General features: G+C 35.9%; 1 protein-coding gene across 8 annotated transcripts in view; it reads left to right on the top strand.

Annotated features, from left to right (window-relative positions):
- FHOD3 (formin homology 2 domain containing 3) overlaps nt 1-19,903 on the top strand; it is a 652,613-nt gene extending 632,710 nt beyond the window's left edge. For 7 of the 8 annotated variants that reach the window (XM_051969754.1, XM_051969753.1, XM_051969752.1 and 4 more), the window contains one exon: nt 9,110-9,754. In XM_051969754.1, the coding sequence (XP_051825714.1) occupies nt 9,110-9,192 (83 nt within the window). In that variant the 3' untranslated portion in view covers nt 9,193-9,754. Of the gene's footprint in view, nt 1-9,109; nt 9,755-13,357 lie in introns of those variants that run through there. The other variant, XM_051969747.1, reaches the window with a different exon arrangement.
- The last annotated feature ends 3,429 nt before the right edge of the window (nt 19,904-23,332 follow it).

Raw genomic sequence — 23,332 nt, 5'->3', positions numbered from 1 at the left:
TAGGGAAATCACTTCACCTCTCCAGGCCTCTCAAAATGGGGATATAGATAATAGCTATTTCCCAGGGTTGTGATAAAGTTCAGCTGACATAATGTGTAAAATGCTTTAAAAATTATAAAACACTATATAAATGTTAACTATTACAATGATTATTTCTGTCCTTTCATTTCCCTAAGATTCTTCATTATCATAGACAAAACTTTTTTGCCCAATCTCTAATCCCATTATGATTCAAAATTGTATATAGCCTCTGTCATGGGATCTTGTCAAAAGCATTAGATTATATTCACTGGTTATTTTCTCTTTACTGGTCCCCAAAATGTAGCCAAGCAATAAGAACATCTTGGTCATTTCCCTATCTCATATAGGAATCACCAGTTTCTGGCACATAGTGAAGTTTAAGGAGAAAGACAGAGACTGAGTTACTGCTTGCCACAGAGGAAAGAACAAAAAGCTTAGACTTAAGAAAGATTTAAACTTAACACACAAAAGTGGAAAAAGACAGGTATTATCCCTTGTTGAGAAAAGAGCAACAACAAAATGCCCAAAATCATTTTTGTGAAGAAAGCGTGAAACTGAGTCAGCTGGGTCTAGTCAATCAGTCTATCAAAGCATCTACTATGTGCTGGGCCTAGAGATATAAATTCAAGAGGGAAACAGTCCCTGCCTTCAAGGAGCTTATATTCTAAAAGAGAGTATATATGTACATACATAAATATATACTATATATATATATATGTATATATATATATACATATATATATACACACACATAGATATTAGAATATGTACAACATAAATATGAGATAATTTGGAGAACAAGAGCTTTATTAATTTTTTTCTTGTAAAATCAATGTATACAACCCTTTCCATATCAGAATTATCCCTGTTGAAGATACCTTTTGGTTTATCATTAGACAATATGAAAGTTGCATTAACCATTTCAGGATATTAAATGATATTTGGAAAATTAAAGTCATAATCACTTCACTGGCATGTGAAGCAGCTGTGCCTCTTAAACTACACAGTCATGAGTAATATCTTCCATAGAGTTCCTACTAAGCCATAAGAAATTTTGCTGCTTTAAATATCACTTTGAATGGGCATCATAAAAATATACCAGTAAATATTATGTATAAGATTTTCTTTTCTTACTTGGTCTTTTAATAAAGAGATGATCCATTTAAGAAAATTATGACCTAATTCTCCCAGTTTTTTTGTTTTTGTTTTTTTTTTTTTTGGTCTATGCTTCAAGAAATCCCATGTTGACTAACACATATGAGTTTTCTACACTGGGTGGGAGGTTAGACTAGACAGTCCCTTCCAGCTCTTAAGATTCCATGATCTGGTTCTCACATGCCTGTGGTTTGCCTTTCTGTAAGATAATTCTCTGTTTTATCAGTCCTCTTCCATTCTTGCACAAAAGCATCATCTATTCTTTCATCTGACCAAGCACATTTCACTCAGCAAAACTGTTTATTTCCTTAGAGCTGGTTTTAATTTGAGTGTAGTGGAAACACCAAGAAAAACTCAAGTTTCAGTAAAAGTTTAGGTTGACCCTGATTTCCTTTGTAATATGTGATTGATAAATTCCAGCCTTTCAAAGTCTCAACAGGATGTTTCAGTGAATGGAAAACAACTGAAAAATGAATGTAAAATTCCATAGTTCAGGACCTCAGGCTTCAATTCATTGACTTTAATTGCTGAACAGTGGCATTGAGGTAAGAGAATAATGAAGTAGATAACGAATGACACAAACAGTCTGGCTATAAACTCATTTGGCTGCAGAAGAGAATCATTTAACGCTTTAGCAAGAAACATTCACACCATTTCCAAGAAACTGAACAGTATCCTTCCAATAACCCAGGAATTTATGATATGAAAACAATTTGAGGGCTGCTAAGATAATTAAATGTCTGCTTTTGGGTTGAAGCTTATGGCTCAACCTATGTAGTGCCAGACATCCTGGTGAAAAGTCAAACACTTGCTCAATTTGGAGACATGGAAGGGCATCCAAATCACCACAATAAATCCTCTTTTTTCCAACTGTTGAATTTTTTTTTCATTCAGTCTAGTTAGTTTCTGGCTGATCTTATTCAATTAAGTTTGCTCCTGGCCAAATTCCAGTCTATATTATCTGATTGGCTTGTGTCATAACCATATGAATTCAGAAAGCAGTAGAATGAATTCATAGACCATCTCAGATCCTTACAACCAGTGCGACTTTGGTGAGTCATGTCATGTATCAGAGGTGGAATCATAATCTCTGACATCTCAATTCAGAGGATTATAGATTTGGAGTTGGAAGAGGCCCTCGAGTCTGATTCTCATTTTACAAATGAGGAAACTGAGGTTGAGATAGATGAAGTGATTTGTTGAAGATTACACGAACAGTGAATGGCAGAGGGAGGATTTAAATCTGAGATCCCTGTCTTAAGAACTAGTGCTTTTTTACTGTGCCATACTACTTCTTTTCACTTCCTTTAATGACCTTTATTATGTCTCCTTTATAAAAGTCTAGAGGCCCTAGGGTTTCTTTAATAAATATTTCATATAAACAAAATATATTTGAGTCAATCTGTTTTTGACCTTCTCCTTTGTATCCAAGTACAGACACACAACAGTGACATCTGATGACTAGAATTTCCTAAAGAGAGAGAATGATGGAATCTGAGAAATCTAGGGGAAAACGGAAGATTTTCCTTTCATTTTCCTGTCCCCTGAGCCTACCAGTCTCCCAGAACATTTCATTTACCACGACACTTTCCTTCCTCGTGATATTTGATACTATCCAGGAATCTGCCCACATATCCCATTAAGAACATCTCTGATCATACTGATTTCCCGAGTTTAGCGTCAGCAATTTCCACTTACTTTTCCTAAACAATGTATTATATTCCTTTGTAGGTCAAAGTTACACAAAACAGGGGATCCAAAGACATTATCATATATACTGGTTACCTTAGAGACTAAGGTTAAAAAAAAAAAAAAAGGCTACACTCCTGGTTTAAACTTTTCCTTATCCATCTGTAGCAGCAACAAGAGAATTCTAAGTCAGACATATTGAAGTCATACAGTATTGATCCTGCATGAACATACACTTCTTACATTAAAATAATTAGTTATAACATGAATAGATAGTAAGGTCTGTGTATCAAATATAGGGTTTAAATTGAACATTTTCTACAAGTGTGAGGAGAGGGATTAAGTATAAGCATGAATATTGGAGGGATAAATATTCTTAGGGAGATTATGTAGATAAAATACCTAGAAAAACTCATTGTTTAGTCACATTTTACTGCTTATGACCCCATTTGGGGAATTCTAAGTAAAGCTATTGGAGTGGTTTGCCATTTTATTCTACAGATCATTTTATAGATGAGGGTATTGAGACAAATTGAATTTAGTGACTTACCCAGGGTCACACCACTAATAAGTTCCTGAGATCAGGTTTGAACTCAGAAAGATGAGAGTTTAGGGCTGGTACTCTATGCACTATGGTGTCACTTAGCTGCCCCCCCAAAAAACTGTAAACTGCTATATATTCTTGGGCCTCTCTACCAGATCCCCCAGCATCTTCACTCAAAGACCTACCAGTTATGCTATATGTATTTTGCACATACATAGTTATCTGCATATTGTCTCCATCATTAGGAAGTGAAGCTACTTCACAGTAGAGACTATAATTGTGCCTCTTTTTTGTATCCCCAAGGCACAGGGCCTGGCACATAGTAAATGCTTAATAAGTGTTTGTTGATGGATTAAGGGTTATAAATATTATGTATTATATGGTCTTAAATTAATGAAAAAACATCTATTATGTGCCAGACTCTGGAGATACAGATAGGAAATTCCTTAGTGCCTGTTCTCAAGGAGAAGGCATTCCAATTTTAAATGAGGGGACCCAAAGAGTGGAAGAAGTACTTCCCATGTAAGGGATTGGTGACCTGGAAAGAAAATGCTAAACTAAAAAAAGTCATTGAGATTTGTCTCACACGCACCCAAACTTGAGGCTGAATTCTCATTCATTAAGTACCTACTTTATGGAAGGAGCTGTGCCAGGGCTGGAAGTTTATAGGTGAGAAATATTCTAGTAGTTGCTTTCATGGAGGCTGGGGGGGGGGAGGGGGGGAAGAATGAGAGACAATGAACATGACATAAACATGACGTAAGGTAGAATCTGATAAAGGGAAGTCTATACAAAAGGCATTAGATGTCATTTATTAAATAAGAGAATGGATAGATTGGGGTATATATATGTTAGGTCCTATGACAGAAATGGCACTTTAGAGGAAGAGAAATTTATAAACAGGCAGAGAGATGTGGAAAGAAGAAAGAAGTCGATGCATAAAGGAACTGAACAGTCCAAATGTCATTACTTAACAATAAGGACAAAAATTGCCATTCCTGAATCCCCATTCTTTTTTTTTTTTTTTTCACAAGAGTTCTGTTTCTGGGCAAAAAAATAAAATTGAATTAATAATTAAAAAAAAAAAAAAGAAGAAAGAAGTTATGAGCTGTTTTGAGCTGTTAGAACCCATGAGTCCAGTAGTGTATTTGGAGCTTGTATATAGTGGCTCATTTATATTAAACAAGCCCTAATTTATATCTAATGTTTTTGCTTGAGCTGCACCTTCTTCCCCTTTTGGCAGCATTATCAAAAGGGTATTGGGTGATGATCCCTAGAAATCAGCAGTAGAAAAATCTAAAAGGATAAAAGAATAGAACATATTGAAGCAATGGAGAGGGAACTGGGGTTTTCAGTGAAGAAGACCTGAGATCAAATGCATCTCAGACTTTTAATAGCTGTATGACCCTGGGCAGGTCATTTAACCTGTTTATCTCAGTTTTCTCAACTAAGAAATGGGGATAATAATAATAATAATAACATTTATTTATTAGAGTTGTTGTGAGGATAGAGCAAATTAATATTAGTAAAACACTAAAGAACAACTGGTACATAGAAGTTGCTTAATAAATACTTGTTCCCGTTCCTCCACAGTCATTAAGTTGACCAATAAAAGCATTCATTTTGTTTCTGACTGCCATTTAAACCTACCCAAGTGAATCAAGTCTGAACCACATGCCACTATTTTTGGTAAAGCTTAAAAAATTATACTATTAAAAGAGACCACTGTGTAGTCATTTACTTTTTTCCATTTATTTAAATAAATAGAACATTGCTGTCATAATGATACTTACTTAAACACCATGTGAATCCAAGTGCCAAACATTTCTCAATGTTTTGCCCAGAGCATACTGAACATTCAAAAGTGCCTCTAGATCTGTGAAGTTTATTTCTCTACTTATTTGACCAGGCATTTTCCATTAAATGAACTAAGATTACCATTCATGGACATCTGTATGCTACGTTCCACTGAGATAGCTAAATTTAATTAAATTTAAGATGCCACAAAGTACAGTATGTTATGGCCTCCTGACCTTTTTAAGGCAGTATTTTGTGTCTTAGTTAAAAGATCTCAGCAGGCCTTTCTTGTCAAGAACAAGGGGATATTTTTATCCTATTCTAACCTATTAAAGTCTATTTCTTCAACAGATGCTTTAAGAATTGCTTTAAAAACATAAAAGGTCATTAGAAAGTTTTACTTTTATTGCCACTGCATAGAATGCATTCCATTACTCAATTAAATGTAATCTGCCTCGAGACAAGACCTTTAAGAGCCAAAATATTATGTCTAGTCAAGTTAGACATACAATCTAGAGTTTAAAGGCAAAGAAGGAAGAAGAGATTGTTATAGCTGCCAGGAATCTAAAGGACAAATGGAAAATGCTCAGATTTCAGGGACATCATTTAGGGTGGACAGTATGGAAATGGGATAACCTGAGAGGTCAGGTAAGCATGCTCCCTCCCAAAATAGCTCTCCCACAGGCCCTGACTGATGAAGTCTATATCTCTGCCAGAGGAATTTCTTCCCTTTGAATTAAATGTTGAACATTACTAAGAATAGTGTGGTACAGGTAGATGGCTCAGTGGATAGAGCACTGGACTTGGAATTAGGAAGAGTTGTCTTCCTGAGTTTGAATCTGACCTTAGACCCTTACCTAACTGTGTGAACCCTGTGCAAGACACTTAATTCTATTTGCCTCAGTTTCCTTAGCTGTAAGATAAATTGGAAAAGAAAATGACAAAGCTATGTCATTTTTTGTATGTTTGCCAAGGAAATCCAAAATGAAAGCAAGAAGAGTTGGACAATAAAAAAACAAGGATACCACACTATTTCAGAAAATTAGCATTATCACACAATTGCAAAAGGGACAATACAGGAAGTTACTATCAGTCATAAACACCACAGTTGGAAGTAACTTATCAGTTCCATTTTTTTTTTTTGAATGATAACCACACAGCACAAATCATAAGTATGTTTAAACCAAGACATTCAAGGAAAGAGGGAGGGACCCATGGATCTAAAAGAAAATGGTCATTATTCTAGGGCTCTTAAATAAAAGCCTGAGTATAATGGATTCTCTGTTTCTGATATTTTAGGGGTATTTGTAGCTCACTGAGCAGGTCTGCAAAATACACTGTTACCAAAGGATGTTGTTTATATATGTACCTTTTAGCAATTGGTATGTAGTAATACTCAGTCTACCAATTTGTGGCCAAATCTCTCAAAGTATAAAGTACATAAACTCTAGTTTATGTTAGTACCATTTACTATAGTTTTTAAAAACTGGTTTAATTATGCAATCCACATTTATGTTACAAGAACCACATAAGAATTTTCCCTCCTGGCCTTTTGGAAGAAGTGAATTAAATGCTCCAAAGATCATTTTCTAGCTCAAAGCCTCCTTGATATCTGAACAAACTGGGTAAAAAGTTCTTTAGAACATCTACTTGGAAGTACACTCTACAACTCAAAATTCATATTGGTTAATCAGATTCCCAAAGGAAGGGTTTTCTCCCTTAAGGTTACAGAAATAATCCTGAAGGTATGGGATTAGCCCCTGCTACTAATGCTTCCTCTTAGTTAACCAGTTGATATCAATTACCCATCCAGATTTGATTAGCTTTTAGTTAGGAATATTTACCAGTGGTTTATACTTACATTCCCTTTTAAAGTCTGTGATAAAAAGCGCAGTATTTCCATCTTCTTGTTGTTGTTTGCTTGTTTTTTTCCCTTTCTCAAGTTTTTTTTTTTTTCCCTTTGATCTGATTTTTTTTTTTTTGCACAGCATGATAAATATGGAAATATGTTTAGAGTAATTACACATGTTTAACCTATATCAGATTGCTTGCTGTGTTGGGGAAGGAGGAGGGAGGAGGAGAGGGAGAAAAAATTGGTACATAAAGTTTTGCAAAAGTGAATGCTGAAAACTATCTTTGCATATATTTGGAAAAAAAAGATACTATTAAATAAAATAAAGTCTATGATATACTCTCATATGAGTACATACAGTGTCTAAAGGGAAGTAGACAAGTTTAGAGAACACATGTGATCAAGGGTAACACATAGTTCCTAATTTTTAGAAGTTCTTTTATCTTTTCTTGGGCTCTCCATAAAGTTCTCCTTAGGGGCACAGCTTTTTCCTGGTCTCCAAGGCTTTAAAGCTGTTTTTTATGCTTTATCTGAAGAGGTGGAAGTCCCCAGAGCTGCCTTTCCCTTAGTATGCCTAATTTATCCTCTTTCAACTTCTGGCTAGATGTATTTGACATGGTCACTGAGGGGATACAAAGGAGGGGATAGCAAAGAGCAAGAATGATGCTCCTTCTATGTTTACTTCAGTCCCCACCCACCCACCTTGTTTTGCATTAATGGAAGCAAAAGAGATTTTCCTTCTCAAAGAGCTCCCAAAGTTTGATTCTGGAAGCAGTGACTGGAGTCCTTCTTTTTCTTTTTTTTTATTTTTTTGTATGATGGGATGATTTTTTTTTATTAAAGCCTTTTCTTTCCAAAACATATATATGGATAATTTTCATTATTAACTCTTGCAAAACCTTGTGTTCCAAATTTCTCCTTCTCCCCCATCCCCTCCCCTAGACAGCAAGTAATCCAATATATGTTAAACATTTGCAATGGAATCCTTCTGATAGAATCTTTTTCTCTAATATATATAAATCCAGGGATATTTCTGTTTCTTTCAACCAGTTCTGTATGTTTCATCATCAAATTTCAATCAATTTTTGAAGCACTTCATTTCTTCCCAACTTGATTAATTAGGTTATCTTTATTTAGTTTATGCTTTTGATCAGTAGATTCAGTAGAGGTATTTGGAAATTGTTCTTGTCTAATTTATTTATTTCTTTGATTGATTCTCTGATTCTAAAATCAATCTAAGTGGATTTTTCATCTAATTAGTGTACCAGGAAGTAGTGAATCTTGTTAGTTAATTAATTGAGGCAATTAGATGACACAGTGGCTGAAGTGCTGGGCCCAGAGTCAAGAAGATCTATCTGAATTCAAATATGGCCTCAAAAGATCCCTGTGTAATACCGAACAAGTAACTTTACCTCTTTTTGCCTCATTTTCCTCAATTGTAAAATGGGGATAATAACATCTACCTCATGGAATTGTTAGAAGGATCAAATGAGATTTTTTTTTTAAGCAATTGGCACAGTGTCTGGCACATGGTGCTATATAAATGCTTTTTCCTTTCCCTTAATTGGAGTATAATCTGAATTTCTTCTTCGTGTAGTGGATGGAAGGAAAGAGCAAAAAGAAACAAGTTGAGTCAATTCCCCTTGTCTTCCTTCCTTTCTCTCTACCCTACCCTACTCTGAAAGTTGTTGCTTATTAAAGTAGATTAAAAAAAGAGAGAATCCTCTACCTGGGAACAGCTAAGAAGAGTGACTGCTCTTTTTAGTGGCAGAATCTTAGTGTCTACTAGCATTTTAAATTTCTTTTTCTGCCACCGGCCTTACAAACACCCTTTGCCCATTGACCAAAGACATTTCTAAAGGGGCAAAATAAGGGGTAGTAGGGAGTGGGGAGAGAGCAAGAAGAGTTTCTGAGAAGATTATTCCAACTCCTAGTCCTTATAGCCTGGGTTTATAATCTGTTTAGGAAACAATCTGATCTCATGTTATTAATCTCTTGTTTTTGTCATTGTTTTTGTTTTCTTTTGCCTGGGGTTTTCTCGGCACCTGTAGTAAGAAGAACTCTGAAGAGTGGATTAACACCAGAAGAAGCCAGAGCCCTGGGCCTGGTCAGCACTTCTGAAATGCAGCTGTGACATCAGCAGAGGTGATAACAAGAACTCTCTCCTCCCTAAGATCAAGATAAACTCTCCCACGTGGCTTTCTTAGGCCCATGGGTGCCCCTTGTGGTGGCCCATGTGGCTCAGTTGTTAAAAAATGGGATAAAGGAGCATGTCGCACGAAAATCAATGAAAAGGAGTGTCTGTATTTCTAGGCAAATTCACACAGCTTGTTCTCTCAGTCTAGATGGGCATGGGTACACACGTCTCCTTTGCATCACATATTTACAGTGTCAGCTCTGTTCATGTTGGTTTTCTCTGTGATTTGGTTCAATAGCTCTATTGTGTGACATTTTTTCAGTATAGGCAGCAGGCCTTTCAAATATAAAGGAATTCTGTTATCACTCCCATGATGTGTTATATATTCATGTAAGACAGAATCTGTATAACACCAAAGTATCTGGATCAGAATTTTTCAAGTTGCACACCAGAGAAAGCCCAGATGTCTGTTTCGGGAATTCTAGATGTTGTAAATGTTTATGCAAATTCAGAAATGCACGTCACATTTCAAATATTAAATAAATAGAATTCAGTGATATTATTGGTTTTCCTGGATAAAGTCCTTAACAATCAATCATTGAGTCTATAATCCTCCTTTGGAGTATTAATCAGAAATCTCCGTCTTAGAACAAAGATCATTGCACTAAACAGGGAGTCTTTTTTAGTTTGGTTTTTGGGTAGTCCATGGAGGAAAAAAAACAACTAAACAAATGAAAAAAGTAACCCTGAAATGGAGGGGATAAAACATAGACAAATGAGGAAAGTAACCCTGAGGTGATTTGTTAATAAACTTCTGATTTTATAAAGCAGAAAGAATTTACACATTTCTACCCATTTGAAATAAAGCAGAAAGAATTTACACGTTTTTTATCAATTTAAATATTAACATTGAAAGTATCTTTTACGCCACCCTGATGGACACCATAGTGACCAAAGTTCCATTTAGATTCTTCCAGCCCAAGGCTTTATCATAACAGTTAAACTTGTATGAAAAAAAAAAAATGCTTAGACATACAGGACTTCTTCCACTCCTCCTGCAGTTATGGCTGTCTGAAATGGAAACTCTACTCAGGCTCCTTGTAATCTCATCTTTTCAACAAAAAAACTACTAATACAGATTTTAAAAAGAAATGTTAAACAGTGTCTGTGTACAGAAACACCAAATCAAATGCTGTGATTAAAAACTCTGCTAGTTAATTTGAGGTCACTTAATAAGTGTGCAACCAAAAAACAAAAAAACGAAAATCAAACCAGCTTTCAGAGTAATGTCTCCTCCCTCAGTTACCTGAGAGAGCTATCCATACAGAAATGCACAAAAGGTAATCAACTATCACTCCTTTTGACAAAGCGTTTGTCACACTTTTTGATCAGTTTTAACCAGCAGCCCATCAGGAACCAGACCAAGGCAGGGTGAGGTAAGGGGGTGGGGAATAGGGGGAGAGGAATTTTTTCCTTGTCTGAATACCACTTTGTTGGGAATAGGTGGAATTTTTTTCAAGCAACTATTTATCAATAGTGTATGAAATGTATGTCCCAGGATGACCTCAGTATTGCAAAAATCAAGGGATAAAAAAGGCAATCTTTTGATCTTATTTATCTTATTTGATCTTAATCATCTTATTTAAGAAACAAAACAAAAAAAAGGGTGTTGATATTTATTAGGTTCAAAAGCAAAAATTATTTTGCTTCTGGTTTAGTAATTTGCTCTAACCTGTACTTATTGCTTCTGCACAGAATAATAACATGAGTAGCCTCATTGGGAGGGGAAGGCTAGCACAGTAGCAATGAAAGAAAGGTTGGTCAGGTGCTTGGTTGTTTGTTTAGCTTTTGACATCCCAAATGTCACACTCGTGACTGAAAATAGCATCTTTCTCATGACAGCAAAAGTTCCATTCAGAAGGCAATGTCTGAACACTCCAATTTTCATCCTCAGAGTTAATAATTTATTTAAAATATTTTTTTAAAAAGAAAAACATAAAGAAGAGAAAATAGGAAAACCAATTTCTAGGTAAAAACTAAATAAGAGGCATAGTTAGGACGGCACTGTGGCACAGCAGAAAATTCTTGGGATTTAGTGAAAGGATATTAAATCCTGGCTCGGATATTTCCTACCTGTATGTTAGGCTCTCCAAATCCTTTCCTGTTTTAAATTTTTAGAGCATCAGAGACCACCTAATCTAATCCAACTTTTTTCAAAGGAAAAAAAGTGAAATTTAGAGAGATTAAATGATTTACTCAAGATCATACACATAGTGAGTAGTGCAAGTAGGATTCAAATCCAAGTCCTTCCAGACTAAATGCAGGATTCTTTGCAGAGGCCTTCACTGTTTCTCCAACTCAAGGCTCTATGATAAGTTTATATGGATAACTGAGACTGGCAACTGGCATTTTTCCTGGAGTTTGGGAATAAGACAACAGATCACTTTTGTTTGATTTTTGTCTGCAACAGTAGGAAAAAATGTCAAAAAAAACAGGATTGTGTGAACTTTGTGTAAAATCGAAATCCTAATTTATCATTCAAATGTTTTAAAGGGCTTTCCTCCCTGTGCTTTCCCAGCATGATTTTGGAAAGAAGGACATAGTTTTACCTGTGCCAAACTTTCTCCTTCTCACCTGAACCTTCCCAGGTGCCACTGGGTACAAGAGCTCCATAAGACAACAGGTGCCTATCCACAGGGATCTTGCTGGTTAGTCACATAGGCATCTTTTGTTGACTGAGTGAAGGGATGATATAACCATTTAAGTATCTTCTTTCTTCGAAGAATAGTTATGGCTCAGAGGAGAAAGGAAAGGGGTTTAAAAGAATTATAGAATATGCTGGTAAAAACATAGAATTTATAAAAATATCAAAGACCAGTCCTGACCTACTATTAATTATTCTCAGTGCAGACATGAGTCCATTTATTTAACCCTGCTTAGAATCTAGAAAGACTTCTTTGTAGCGGATCCTGCAGGAAATTTGTACATAAAGCTCCCCAAAGTAACAAGTCTGTGAGTTAAAGTGTGTACAATAGCTATAGTCATGGAGAAGTGCTCTGACCTTCCTCCTCTTCTCCCACTTGAGGCATTGACTTACCATTGTTTTTTGCTGTTTGGAAACACTTCATCCATTATCAGAATCGATCCTTGAAGCAACATGGTGAGCTTCTCTGAGATCACTGGCTAGGTGACCCTGGGTATGTTTACTTACTCTTTCAGTGTTCAAAGGTGCCAACTTGCTTTGGCAAAGTGGGTTTCCTCACCTGGCATTCCTTATCCCATTGAAATCATAAGCCTCATCTGTCTTCAAGATGGGTGCATTTAGAATGAAAATATCCTTTTCCTTTTACCTTTTCTCCTCTCTGAGCAGGATTGTCATTATTTCTGGATCTTTCTGTTAAGATATAGATTTGGTGGGCAGAACTGGGTTAGTCCCTAAGGAATTTACTCTCTAACTTTCTAATAATGCTTTAAAAAAGAAAACGTATATTCTAATCTATAGAAAATTTCTTCTATTCCCCACATTCAGATTTAGGACACCATTTCCTGACATCTTCTTGATGTAGGATTAAAATTTTTAAAATTGTTTTAAAAAGGCAACAGAATAGGAATTTAGGTAGAAGGTAAATACTGCTAAGCAAGATAAGATCTGAGTTTTATTTATTTATAACCTTTGAGCCCCCCCCTCACACACACTTTCATTTAGAGTATAGCCTTTAAAAAGTTTTTGTTCCATTATTAACTGACCAAATTAATATTTTTCTGCTATTTCCTCTTATTCATAAGGCACGCAGGAAAAATGCTGAAGTGATTTTACTAGATTGATGGATTAGTAGGTTTAATAAGTTTTATTAACTTGGTTATTTATAGATGTGCCTTATTCCTAAATATGGCTAACCCTAATGCCCGTGGCTTTGGCCATGACACTTTCTCTGCATTTATTTTCCTTCTCTTTAAAATAGGAGATTGCTCTGGATCATTATAGTCACTTCTGATTCTTAGGATCATAAATCCATCCAGGGTAATAAGATGCGCAGTTATCACCAGATTGGGTTGTTGGTCAGTTGTTTCAGCTGTGTCCAACTCTTAATGGCCCCCATTGGGTTTTCTTGACAAATATATTGAAATGGTTTGCCATTTTCTTTTCCACTTCATTTTACAGATGAGGAAACTGAGACAAATAGGGTTATGTGACTTGCCCAGGGTCAAAGTATCTGAGACCACATTTGAACTAAGGAAGATGAATCTTCTTAACTCCAGGCCAAGCACCCTATCCAGTAGATAAAATATTCACAGATGAATAAATGTTGGAATAAAAATCTAAGATTTTTCTATCTGACTGGTTACCCTGTGGCTCTTTCTCCACTGCAATAAAGATTTGGATGAAAATGATTACCAAATACAAAAAGCATGTCAGTCTAAAAAATAAAATAGAAAACTGATTGTTTTGTTTTAATTGCCCAGTTCATCATGTGAGGGAGGATGTCAAGCTATTTACCTGGTGTCACCAAACAAAAAATGACAAAGATGATTATTTTTCACATAATTGTTTACATGTTCACATCCCAATCCAGCTATTTGTAAACCTCTTTCTCCATAGGTACCAGTCAATGGAATTGAGGGATTACACAATTACAATTTAGAGGCTGTCTTAATTAATTCCCTTTTTTCACTTAAGAGGAAACTGAGGATGATGATAGAACTGGCACATGAACCCAGGTTCCAACTCCAAACCCACACAACTTCTGCCTTTCCAAGTCCTCTGGATCAACTTGATCACTGATCCTTTAAAGGGTCTGACCTCATAGGACAATTTTTTTCCTCACTGTAAGTCCCTCAGTGTCCTGTTATACATTTTTTGTGGAAGCCCCTTTTAGGGCTGCATTTAGTTGGGGAAGGTAGCTTTTTAACTTTCACTGGGTCCTCTTGGTATATCCCACCCTTTAGGTATTGCTTTTGAATAACTTAACAAAAGGCATTTTGGGGACAGGATCCTGGTAAGGCTAGGCACCTTGTCAGAAGTGGCAGATATATTTTGTCATTGAGAATGATGGAGAAGTCTGTGTTTGAGATATTTCAAGGGCTCATTTATATAGTATTCATCTTAAAGATTTGGATCAATTTCCTCTAGGAAAACCTTTTATAAAGCCACCCTCATCTCTTAAATCTCCCTTCTCAATTCCTCTCACCTTATCTCTACACCCCAAGGAATCTTTAATGAAATAAGTCAATTAGCAGGAATGATAACTCACAATGAGATCAGAGTTACACTTTTAAGTCAAAAAGGCCCTCTGGGGACCTACCAGGCTCTGGGACCCTCCTATACATAAGCATAGAGAGAATAATCAATATTCTGTCAGAACCTCTTGATTCACACTAATATCAGGGGCCTGGGATCACTTGATGACCGGTCACTTGTTTTCACTGATTCAGCCATGAAGCAGGGCCTGAAATCTCCACCAAAGCTTAGGATCATAAATCCATCCAGGGTAATAAGATGCGCAGTTATCACCAGATTGGGTTGTTGGTCAGTTGTTTCAGCTGTGTCCAACTCTTAATGGCCCCCATTTGGGTTTTTTTGACAAATATATTGAAATGATTTGCCATTTTCTTTTCCACTTCATTTTACAGATGAGGAAACTGAGGCAAACAGGGTTAAGTGACTTGCCCTTTCTGTAAGTCTGTAGGACAACTTATATTCATATACTTATTCAGCAGCCCTGGTCAGCTGTCCAGAGAGATTAAGTTTGGGGTGAACCCCGTACCCCATAATAAATAGCATTTACTTATAGAATCCCATGAAATGTTGCTACAAATATTATCTCCATTTTTCAGATAAGGAAATTAAGATCCAAAAAAGCTGTTCCACAAAAGTGGTTGTGTCAGAGGTAGGGTTGGATTTAGGTCTTCCTGATTCCCAGTCTGGTACTCTTCTCTGTTTTGCCCTGCTGCTTTTTGGCATCTCCACGGTCCAGTGGAACCAGCGAGCATCTTTGTTTTCTTTATGAAGATACAGTGATCCTCCTAATAAAGTGATTTGTGACTAAAGCTTTTAACCAGCTGGATAAAGAAATCAGAGCCAAGTGACCAGCACTGTGTTCCTGAGTACTAGGGACATGGTAAGTTCCTTTTCTTAGGCTGTTGGGTGACAGTCAAGTTCAAATCCAGCCTCAGATACTTACTAGCCATGGGACCTCAACTATAAAATGGGGATAATTATAGCACCCATCTCCCGGGATTGTTATGAGGAGCAAATGAAATATCTATGAAGTGCCTTAACATTGTACCTATGTTATATTTTATCATTTAGTCTTTTTCAAGTACATTTGAGGTTTATTTGGCAAAAAGACTAGAGTGGTTTGTCATTGCCTTCTCCGGGTCATTTTACAGATGAGGAAACTGAGGCAAACTGAGTTCAGTGATTTGGCTAGGATCACATCTAGTAAGTGTCTGAAGCTGGATTTGAACTCAGGAAAATGAGTCTTCCTGACATCAGGCCTGGTACTCTGTGACCTAGTACTATAAAATACTAGGTATTATTACTATGAAGAGATGATAAAACAACTGTCTAAAGCAGATATTTCTGCTTGATACTCCACTGTGAGCTCTTCCTCAATATGCATTGGAAATCCTTGGTAAGCACCAGCTGGCTATATATGTAGCTATCATATCATGTAGGTATAGGCTGAGATTTAAACCGCTTGGATAATTGGAAGAAAACCCTGTCATTGGAAAATAATAAACAGGAATGGACTTGATAAATGTATACATGAATAAAGAATGCAACCGAGAAATGTGTTCCACCACCAATAAGAGCTTAGGCACAATATTCCTGGTGAAATGATATTTCAAATCTTTAGAAAAGAAGGAGAGAAATAGTACACTTGGACAAAGTCTTCTATCTGCAATCAAAGCAGAAATGAAAGTCATTTTCAAGGATCCTGTGGTACCAAAATTGACAACACCACCAAGCCTTCAGGTCTATTCAGTGGAGAGACTGCATGAATTCAACATCAGAAATCACAATTTGGTCTGGGTCTAAATTCGCAATTCTGCCTATGAATGAATAGGACCAGCTGCATCTTAATTACATAATCAAAGAGATGTGTAAGGGATATACACAGAGCTTGGGGTATCTTTGAGTAGGCATTTAAAACAAAAAAAAACTTGAAAAAAAAATAATCAGCTCAAGGTGAATTAGTCCAATTAAAGACAAGTTAGTGCTAGCCCTCATCTTCCATGTCTCTGTAACCTAAATTGTGGCTCTAGCTTTTCTGTTTGACTTACTCTATTAATAGTTTATTAGATGAGACAGCTTTGTAATAATGGGAAAACACAGAACTAGGAGGCAGTTGATTGAGATTCTAGTCCTGGATCTTCCACTACTTGGCTCTGCACATGTCATCTCTTTTTTGGACCATCCATCACCCTTTAAGGACTTCCATGTGTTCATGAATAAAATGAGGAGTTTGAATTAGATGATTTCTCAGGTCTATTTCAGTCCTAACTACACATACATACATATACAGACATACACTTATGTGTGTATAATTTTGCCCTTTTCTGCAAGACCTTTGGCTACATCTAACATGTCCAGGAAAAGAATTCTGAATCTTGGTTGGGGAAAATGATAAGTTTTTATTTGCCTAGCTCTTGAGAACTATGAAATCAGAGAAACTACCTTTTTTTTTTCCTCCAGCACCTTTGGATTGGGCAGTCCAGAATACACCTTTAAAATGGAAAGTTGTGTCAAGGAAATAAGGTCCCAGAAATTGTACAGAAATTAACTGGCTAACTTACTCCAGAGCTAACAGGCACTGCTAAGCAGTGGTCTGCAAAATATAAACATTAGAGGGTAGAAAAAATCCCCAAGTATCTGAGTAGGGGGTTAGGCAAAAGTGAGATTTATTGATCTTGGTTTTAGTTATGGTTACTGTTATTGGTTTTTATTGGAGTCATTTAGGTCATAAAAACAAAAGTATTCAATATTAAAGTTTGACATTCAGAAATGACTCTCTTGTGGGTAATTTAAAATTAAAAGGACACTGAAGAATATGAGAATAGTCTTGAGAAGGGGAAGGAGGATGGATGGATAGATGGCCAAAGGACTGAGTACACAGACAGGTGATTCCTTCTACAGTAATTATTTAGAAGTAATTTTCATGGACTATGTGGTACCCAGAACAGAAACACCAGCTGTCCCACAGCTCCACTTCAGGAGAGAGATTCCACTAAAAAAAAGAGTAGAGAAATCAGCTCAAAAAAAAAAAAAAACCTAACTTGGAAATAGTGGAGATATTTTTACCTACTATGACTCCATGATGCAACTCAAGAAATAAATATTCTGTGCATGAATGAGAAAAAAAAAATGGAATGCAACTATCTCTGTTAAATGAGAAGTGTCCCCACATGTAACATAGACATTTAAGCTGCTGCCTAGATACCAGAAAGATGATCATCTGTGCTGGCAAGTTTCCATGAAATGTGCATTTGGAGCTAACTTTCTGCAATAACTGTGCTCGGAGAAGGGGGAAAGGCTTTAAAGCAGCATTCTATAATTCAAATCATATTTTCCCTTTGACTTCCATTGTAATATTGGAAGTGCACTTCTGTGTTATTTTTTTTTAATTGGCCTAAGGACATAATTTAAAAAAATAATAACAAAGACTACAATAAGCCTTTTGAGCCAATATTTTCTTTTTTAAGTGATATTTTATTTTTTCCTAATTGCATATAAAAACAATTTTTAACATTTTAGAAAATTTTGAGTCCTAAGTTCTCCCCTCCCTCTTTCATTCCCCTCTCCTCTCCAAGACAGTAAGCAATTTGATATAGGTTATACATGTGCAATTATACAATTTCTATGTTCATTATGTTGTGAAAGAAAACACTGACCAAAAGAAAATAAAAACCCACAAGTGAAAAATAGTATGTTTCAACCTGCATCAACTCCATCGCTTCTTTCTTTGGGGGCAGATGATAACATTTTTCATCATAAATATTTTGGAATTGTCTTGGATCTTTGTATCGCTAAGAATAGCCAAGTCATTCAGAGCTCTTCATTGTACAATATTGCTGTTACTGTGTACAACTGAACCAATATTATTTAAAAAACAATTAGGGGGAGTAAGGTCCAGTGAAAAGGAAGTTGGATTTGATCCCAGAAAATCTGGCTTCCAGTTCTGCCTCTGACCATTAGTGGAGCAAGTCACATAGGGTTTCCTCATTTGTAAAATGAGGGAATTGATTCTGGCTCTAAATCTATGATGCAACGAAAATCATTCTACTTAAAACATCACACAGCATAAGTGCTATACCAGGAACTGAGTAGCCTTTGAGTGAAGCTCCCTAAGAAATAGAAGTGCTTTGGTGGCTTCCTGATCTCTTAAATACTAGTCCTCCCAGTGTAGTGTTTAAGGTGAGCCCTCAAACTAGCAAGTATTCTCTGTTGAAACTGAAGATCTTATGCTACAAAACTAGCAGCCTCACAGCCTTAGGCCACGTATTTCTTCTTCAGGGCTTTATCTCAAGCTTTGTTTTCAGTTGCCTTTAAATCCATTTCCATAATTCAAATATTTTCCATTTTTCTGCCTTGCTTGGTTGACATTTTCTACATTTGAAGGGAGTGTTTATACTTTTTTTTTCCTTATTCTTTGTAAATTCTTGATGCTGTAAAAAAAATGAAATAGAAATCTTTTTTTTTTTTTAATTGTCATCACATAAGAGTATAGGGGCTTGCTTTAAAGAATTATTTCTTGAATTTCTTATTTTTGTAAGTGTGGATTTACACAAAGTGAGTTCCCTCTAAACAGGAGACATCTATGGGGAAGGGATGTATAAGTAAAGCTTTGTTTTGATGAAGGGAGAAAAAAAGAAAAAAACTGTCTCTTCATTTGAATTATGTCTTCATAATGGGAGGCCCAAGAGGTGCTTATAAGGCTACGTGTTAACTGGCCACATAGACCAGAAATAATGGAATCCTCATGGGAAAACAAGGGACTTTCTTCTTTTGGGAGAGAGCCTTCAGATGGTCTCAATGTCTGGGTTTTTAGGTTGTTTGTTTTTTGTTCTGTGAGTTGAGAATTGTAAAAAATAAAGTTAATTGTAAAGTAGAAAGGATGCTTGTCTTAGGTAAAAAGATAAAAGCTGTACAATTGTGTAAATGTTACTACTCATATGTAGCATAGTGTAAAATAGACTTCTTGACAGTGTTATTCTGTGAATTGTAATTTAAAAACAAGCCATGCATGGTCAAAGATAAAACTCTTGTATGCATTTGGTCATTGTTAATCCTATCTTGGTCTTTGTTGCTGTTGTTTACTCATTTTAGATAAAAGGTTTTTGTTTTTTTTAATGTTAAATTGTCTATAAAATTGCTGTTTTGTTATTCTAACATGTGACTCTACAAAGAACTTGAAACAGTGTTTGAGAATTTATTAATCTACCAACATATTCATAATTGTCTACTGAGCCATTTGGACACATTGATCCCATGTGGAGATGAACTGAGAAGAATTTTCAGTGTTCTCAGTCCCATGTTCTTTTTCTTCCAAAATGCCCCAGTCTTGCTTTTCTTGACATAGAGTCCAACTGGGAAATCTGAATTGAGACTCACATCCCAAATTTCTTGATATATGCAATGCGATGCTGATTTCTTTCTTCAGCAGTATTTAAACTCACCTTGCAATAAAGCTTTATAAAACACTAACCATGTCCTTGTTTATTTTATTGTCAGCACTCGTGTGTCTAAGGTTAAAGATGAAGGTGAGGGAACTCAATGCAAAATTCTTTGAAAAGTAGTTTTGGAGCCAGGAGGCCTAGATTCACATCCAATTTCAAAGACTTCATATTGTGGAACTCCAATAATAATTATGAGATAATCATGTAAAGCAAAGTGCCCAAAGAGAATTAATACAGATAGTCCACAATTGGCCTTAAGTCTGTCCACTCTCTGATGCACCCTGCAGACAGCTGCTAAAATGATTTTCATAAAGTGCAGGTCAGACCATGTCACTCCCATATTCAATTCCAGTGACTCTCTGTTTACTCTGATATCATACATCATTTTTGTCTTTTTCTCTTCCCTTTTAGATTTCAATTTTTTGGTGTGTGTTTTATATTACGTGTTAGTAATGCAGTAACAAATTATATAATTTCTATATACACACAATATATGTGTATATATAAATGTATGTGTGTGTATCTCAAATTTTTTACTGATAGGGATGAGCAATCAAAAAAGTTTGGAGACAATTGTATTAGAACATGTGAGTTCTGCTCAGCAGTCTGGGAAATTCTGTGCTTGGCTGAAAACTCAACCTAAATAAAGTCTACCCCTTTCCCTTCAGGGCAGCTAGGGAGGTGCAATGTGAAAAACATGGGGCCTGGAATCAGGAAAACCTTAGTTCATATGTGATCTCAGGCACTTAATAGGTGTGTGACCATGGGGTAGCTTTTTCATCTTATTTGCTTCCAGTTCCTTATCTGTAAAATGAGAGACCATGTTGCCAGTGTTCGACTCCTTGAGAGTAAAGCCATCTTATTCCAAATGTTTAGGCTCTGTACCTCAGAAGTTTGCTGAATATTATGCTCATCAGTAAGATCTATTAACTTAATATTTTTGAATCTGAGTCCAATTTTCCATAACTTGGAGAATGGTCTGTCTGAGCTGAGAGACTTTATTTAACTGGATTAACGCTTTAATTAATACTTGGACTTAATTAATGCTGGGGCCAGGAGAAAGTGGGGGTTCTAGAAGATAATCACCATTAGAATAAAGGCAGTATCAGGGCCAGGAGACTAATAGCTCAATCTATGTATACAGGTAAGAATAGAAGTTCCCCCAAAAGACTTTTCTACTAATAGTCTTACAAGGCCAGAAAGCTGGAGTAGTTCCTTGATAAGTTATACCTGCAGATATGAGTCTCTTACCTACTTCTTCTCCCTTGGTCCTTTTATAGTGAATGCTGATATTTCCTATTTACTTACACTGCCTCTCACCTTAAATATGAGGAATTATAACATCTTTACTTTTGAGCCATAATGTTGCGTTTCAAAAGGAGACCCCAAAAGGTTGGGTTTTCAGACCAGTGTTGTGAGGTGTCTCAAAAGAATTTGTAGGCTTGAATCCATTTCCCAGTCAAGGGGCAAAGTTTATTACATTGTAATGCCAGTTGAAGCTAGCTAAGCTCCAAAAGGATTTAGCAAAAAGCCAGGAGATGATAAATTTATAGGACAAAATTAGCGCTTCATGTTACTTATTTGGTAATTTTATGGCTTAGAGAGGTAGGTTAGAGAGGCAGGTTTGATACTATTGTCTCAGAAACCTGGTTATCATTGACCACAAGTTGTTTATTTGACAGTTAGCAATGTTTGTAGGACTATACTATAGTATTTTTAAGGCCAGGAGACTTTAGAATCATTGATACATTGTTAGAACAATAGCACTCATAAGAGTAGAGGGGCCTCATAAATTACTACTATATCCTCCCTAAAATCTAGAGTGTAAAAAAATATATATATGTACATATATAATATATATAATTTTATAATATGTATAATATAATGCTATTTTAATGTTATTAATATATAATAAATGTAATAATATAGCTTTATGTATATACATACATATATATACATAAAACTATATTATTATATTCCTAGGACCAGAAGACTTCAGGATAACTGCTATGTTTCCCCTAAAGCTGCACAGTATGTACTCCATCAATAGCAGGATACAATATTCCTCTTTATTAACAGCTCCCTTATTTATGCAAATAAATTTCTTAAGGTCTAGCACTATTTCATTTTTGTCTTTGTGTCATGAATACCTAATGCAGAGCCTGGTATATAGCAGATGCTTGAAAAGTGTTCATTCTTTGATTGCTGATTGTTTCTTATTAGTGTAAAATCAGTCAATCTTTTCTGGGCTCAGCTTCCTTTCCTATTAGAGAAAATCCTCCCATTATCTTATCACTGGTTGTGTGCATCTCTAAGATACTTAACAAAATATATTGTACTTAACAAAATATGTTGTAAAAGTAAAGAGAATCTACCTATTTCCTATGGGAAAAAAATGCTCAAAAGAAAAAGTTCCAAAAATGTTCATAGCCAAAATCCAGCGCTCCCACATCAAAGAAAAAATACTGTCAGCAAGAAGAAAGCAGTTCAAGTTTCAATGAATGACAGTCAAGATAACACAAGTCCTAGCCGTTTCTACTATAAACGAAAGGGAATATAATATTCCAAAAGGCTAAAGATGGGATTACAACAAGCAAGAATAACTTCCCCTTCAAAACTGATAGGAAAAATCATGGCTTTTTAATGAAATAGAGGTCTTGAATTTCTGATGAAAAGAACAGAGCTGAGTAGAAACTTTGAAATATAAATGTAAGAGTCTAAAGAAACCAAGAAAGATAATTTTTTGAGCAATTGAAAAGAACTGTATGATGCTGAAATGCTAATATTCTCAGAGGGAGGGCTTGGAGAGGGAGAGGAACAAGTGTTTCTTGATAATTTTTCTGTCTTTAAAGGGCATTGAGGTTGTTGAGTAAGAAAGCCAAAGGTCCAAGGGGCGTGAATGGAACAAGTGAAAATTTCTCAGAGACTGTTGAGTAGCATAGATCAGATCCTAAGCCCAAGAGTCAGGTTGCTTATGCCAAAAAAAAATAAAAATAAAAAATAAAAAAGAGACATTGCTGTATGTCGGCTAATAGCCCCCTTCCATGTTCATGAAGAATTCAGTCCAACCAATGAATTTAAAAGTCAACAGGATAAAGGGGGACTTGAAGTTTTCAGTTATATAGTCCAGTTTCTGCCTTTGCAGTGAGCCACACACTACAAGACTGCCTAGTGAGTGTGCTGACCCACTTCCTGCAAGAACCGAATAAAGGCTTTCGGTTTGTATCTGGAGTAGTCAATTTGGGTAAAGGGGGTGGGGAGTCTAGTACCCCATCCCCAACAGGTGTGTTGTTTCTTGTGAGAAGTTTGAGAAGTTGGGTTTCTACAGATATTGTCAAAACAGGATAAAGGGAGAAGTGAAATATTTTAAGCTATCTCCAACCAATCACCTATATGTCAAGTAACTGGTCAAGCAAGAAAGTTCCTGGCAAAGGGACCTGGGGTTAAACCATCCCAA

This window comes from Antechinus flavipes, chromosome 1, assembly GCF_016432865.1.
Source record: "Antechinus flavipes isolate AdamAnt ecotype Samford, QLD, Australia chromosome 1, AdamAnt_v2, whole genome shotgun sequence".
Lineage (NCBI taxonomy): Eukaryota > Metazoa > Chordata > Mammalia > Dasyuromorphia > Dasyuridae > Antechinus > Antechinus flavipes.
This window is presented reverse-complemented; position numbering and strand designations above follow the sequence as displayed.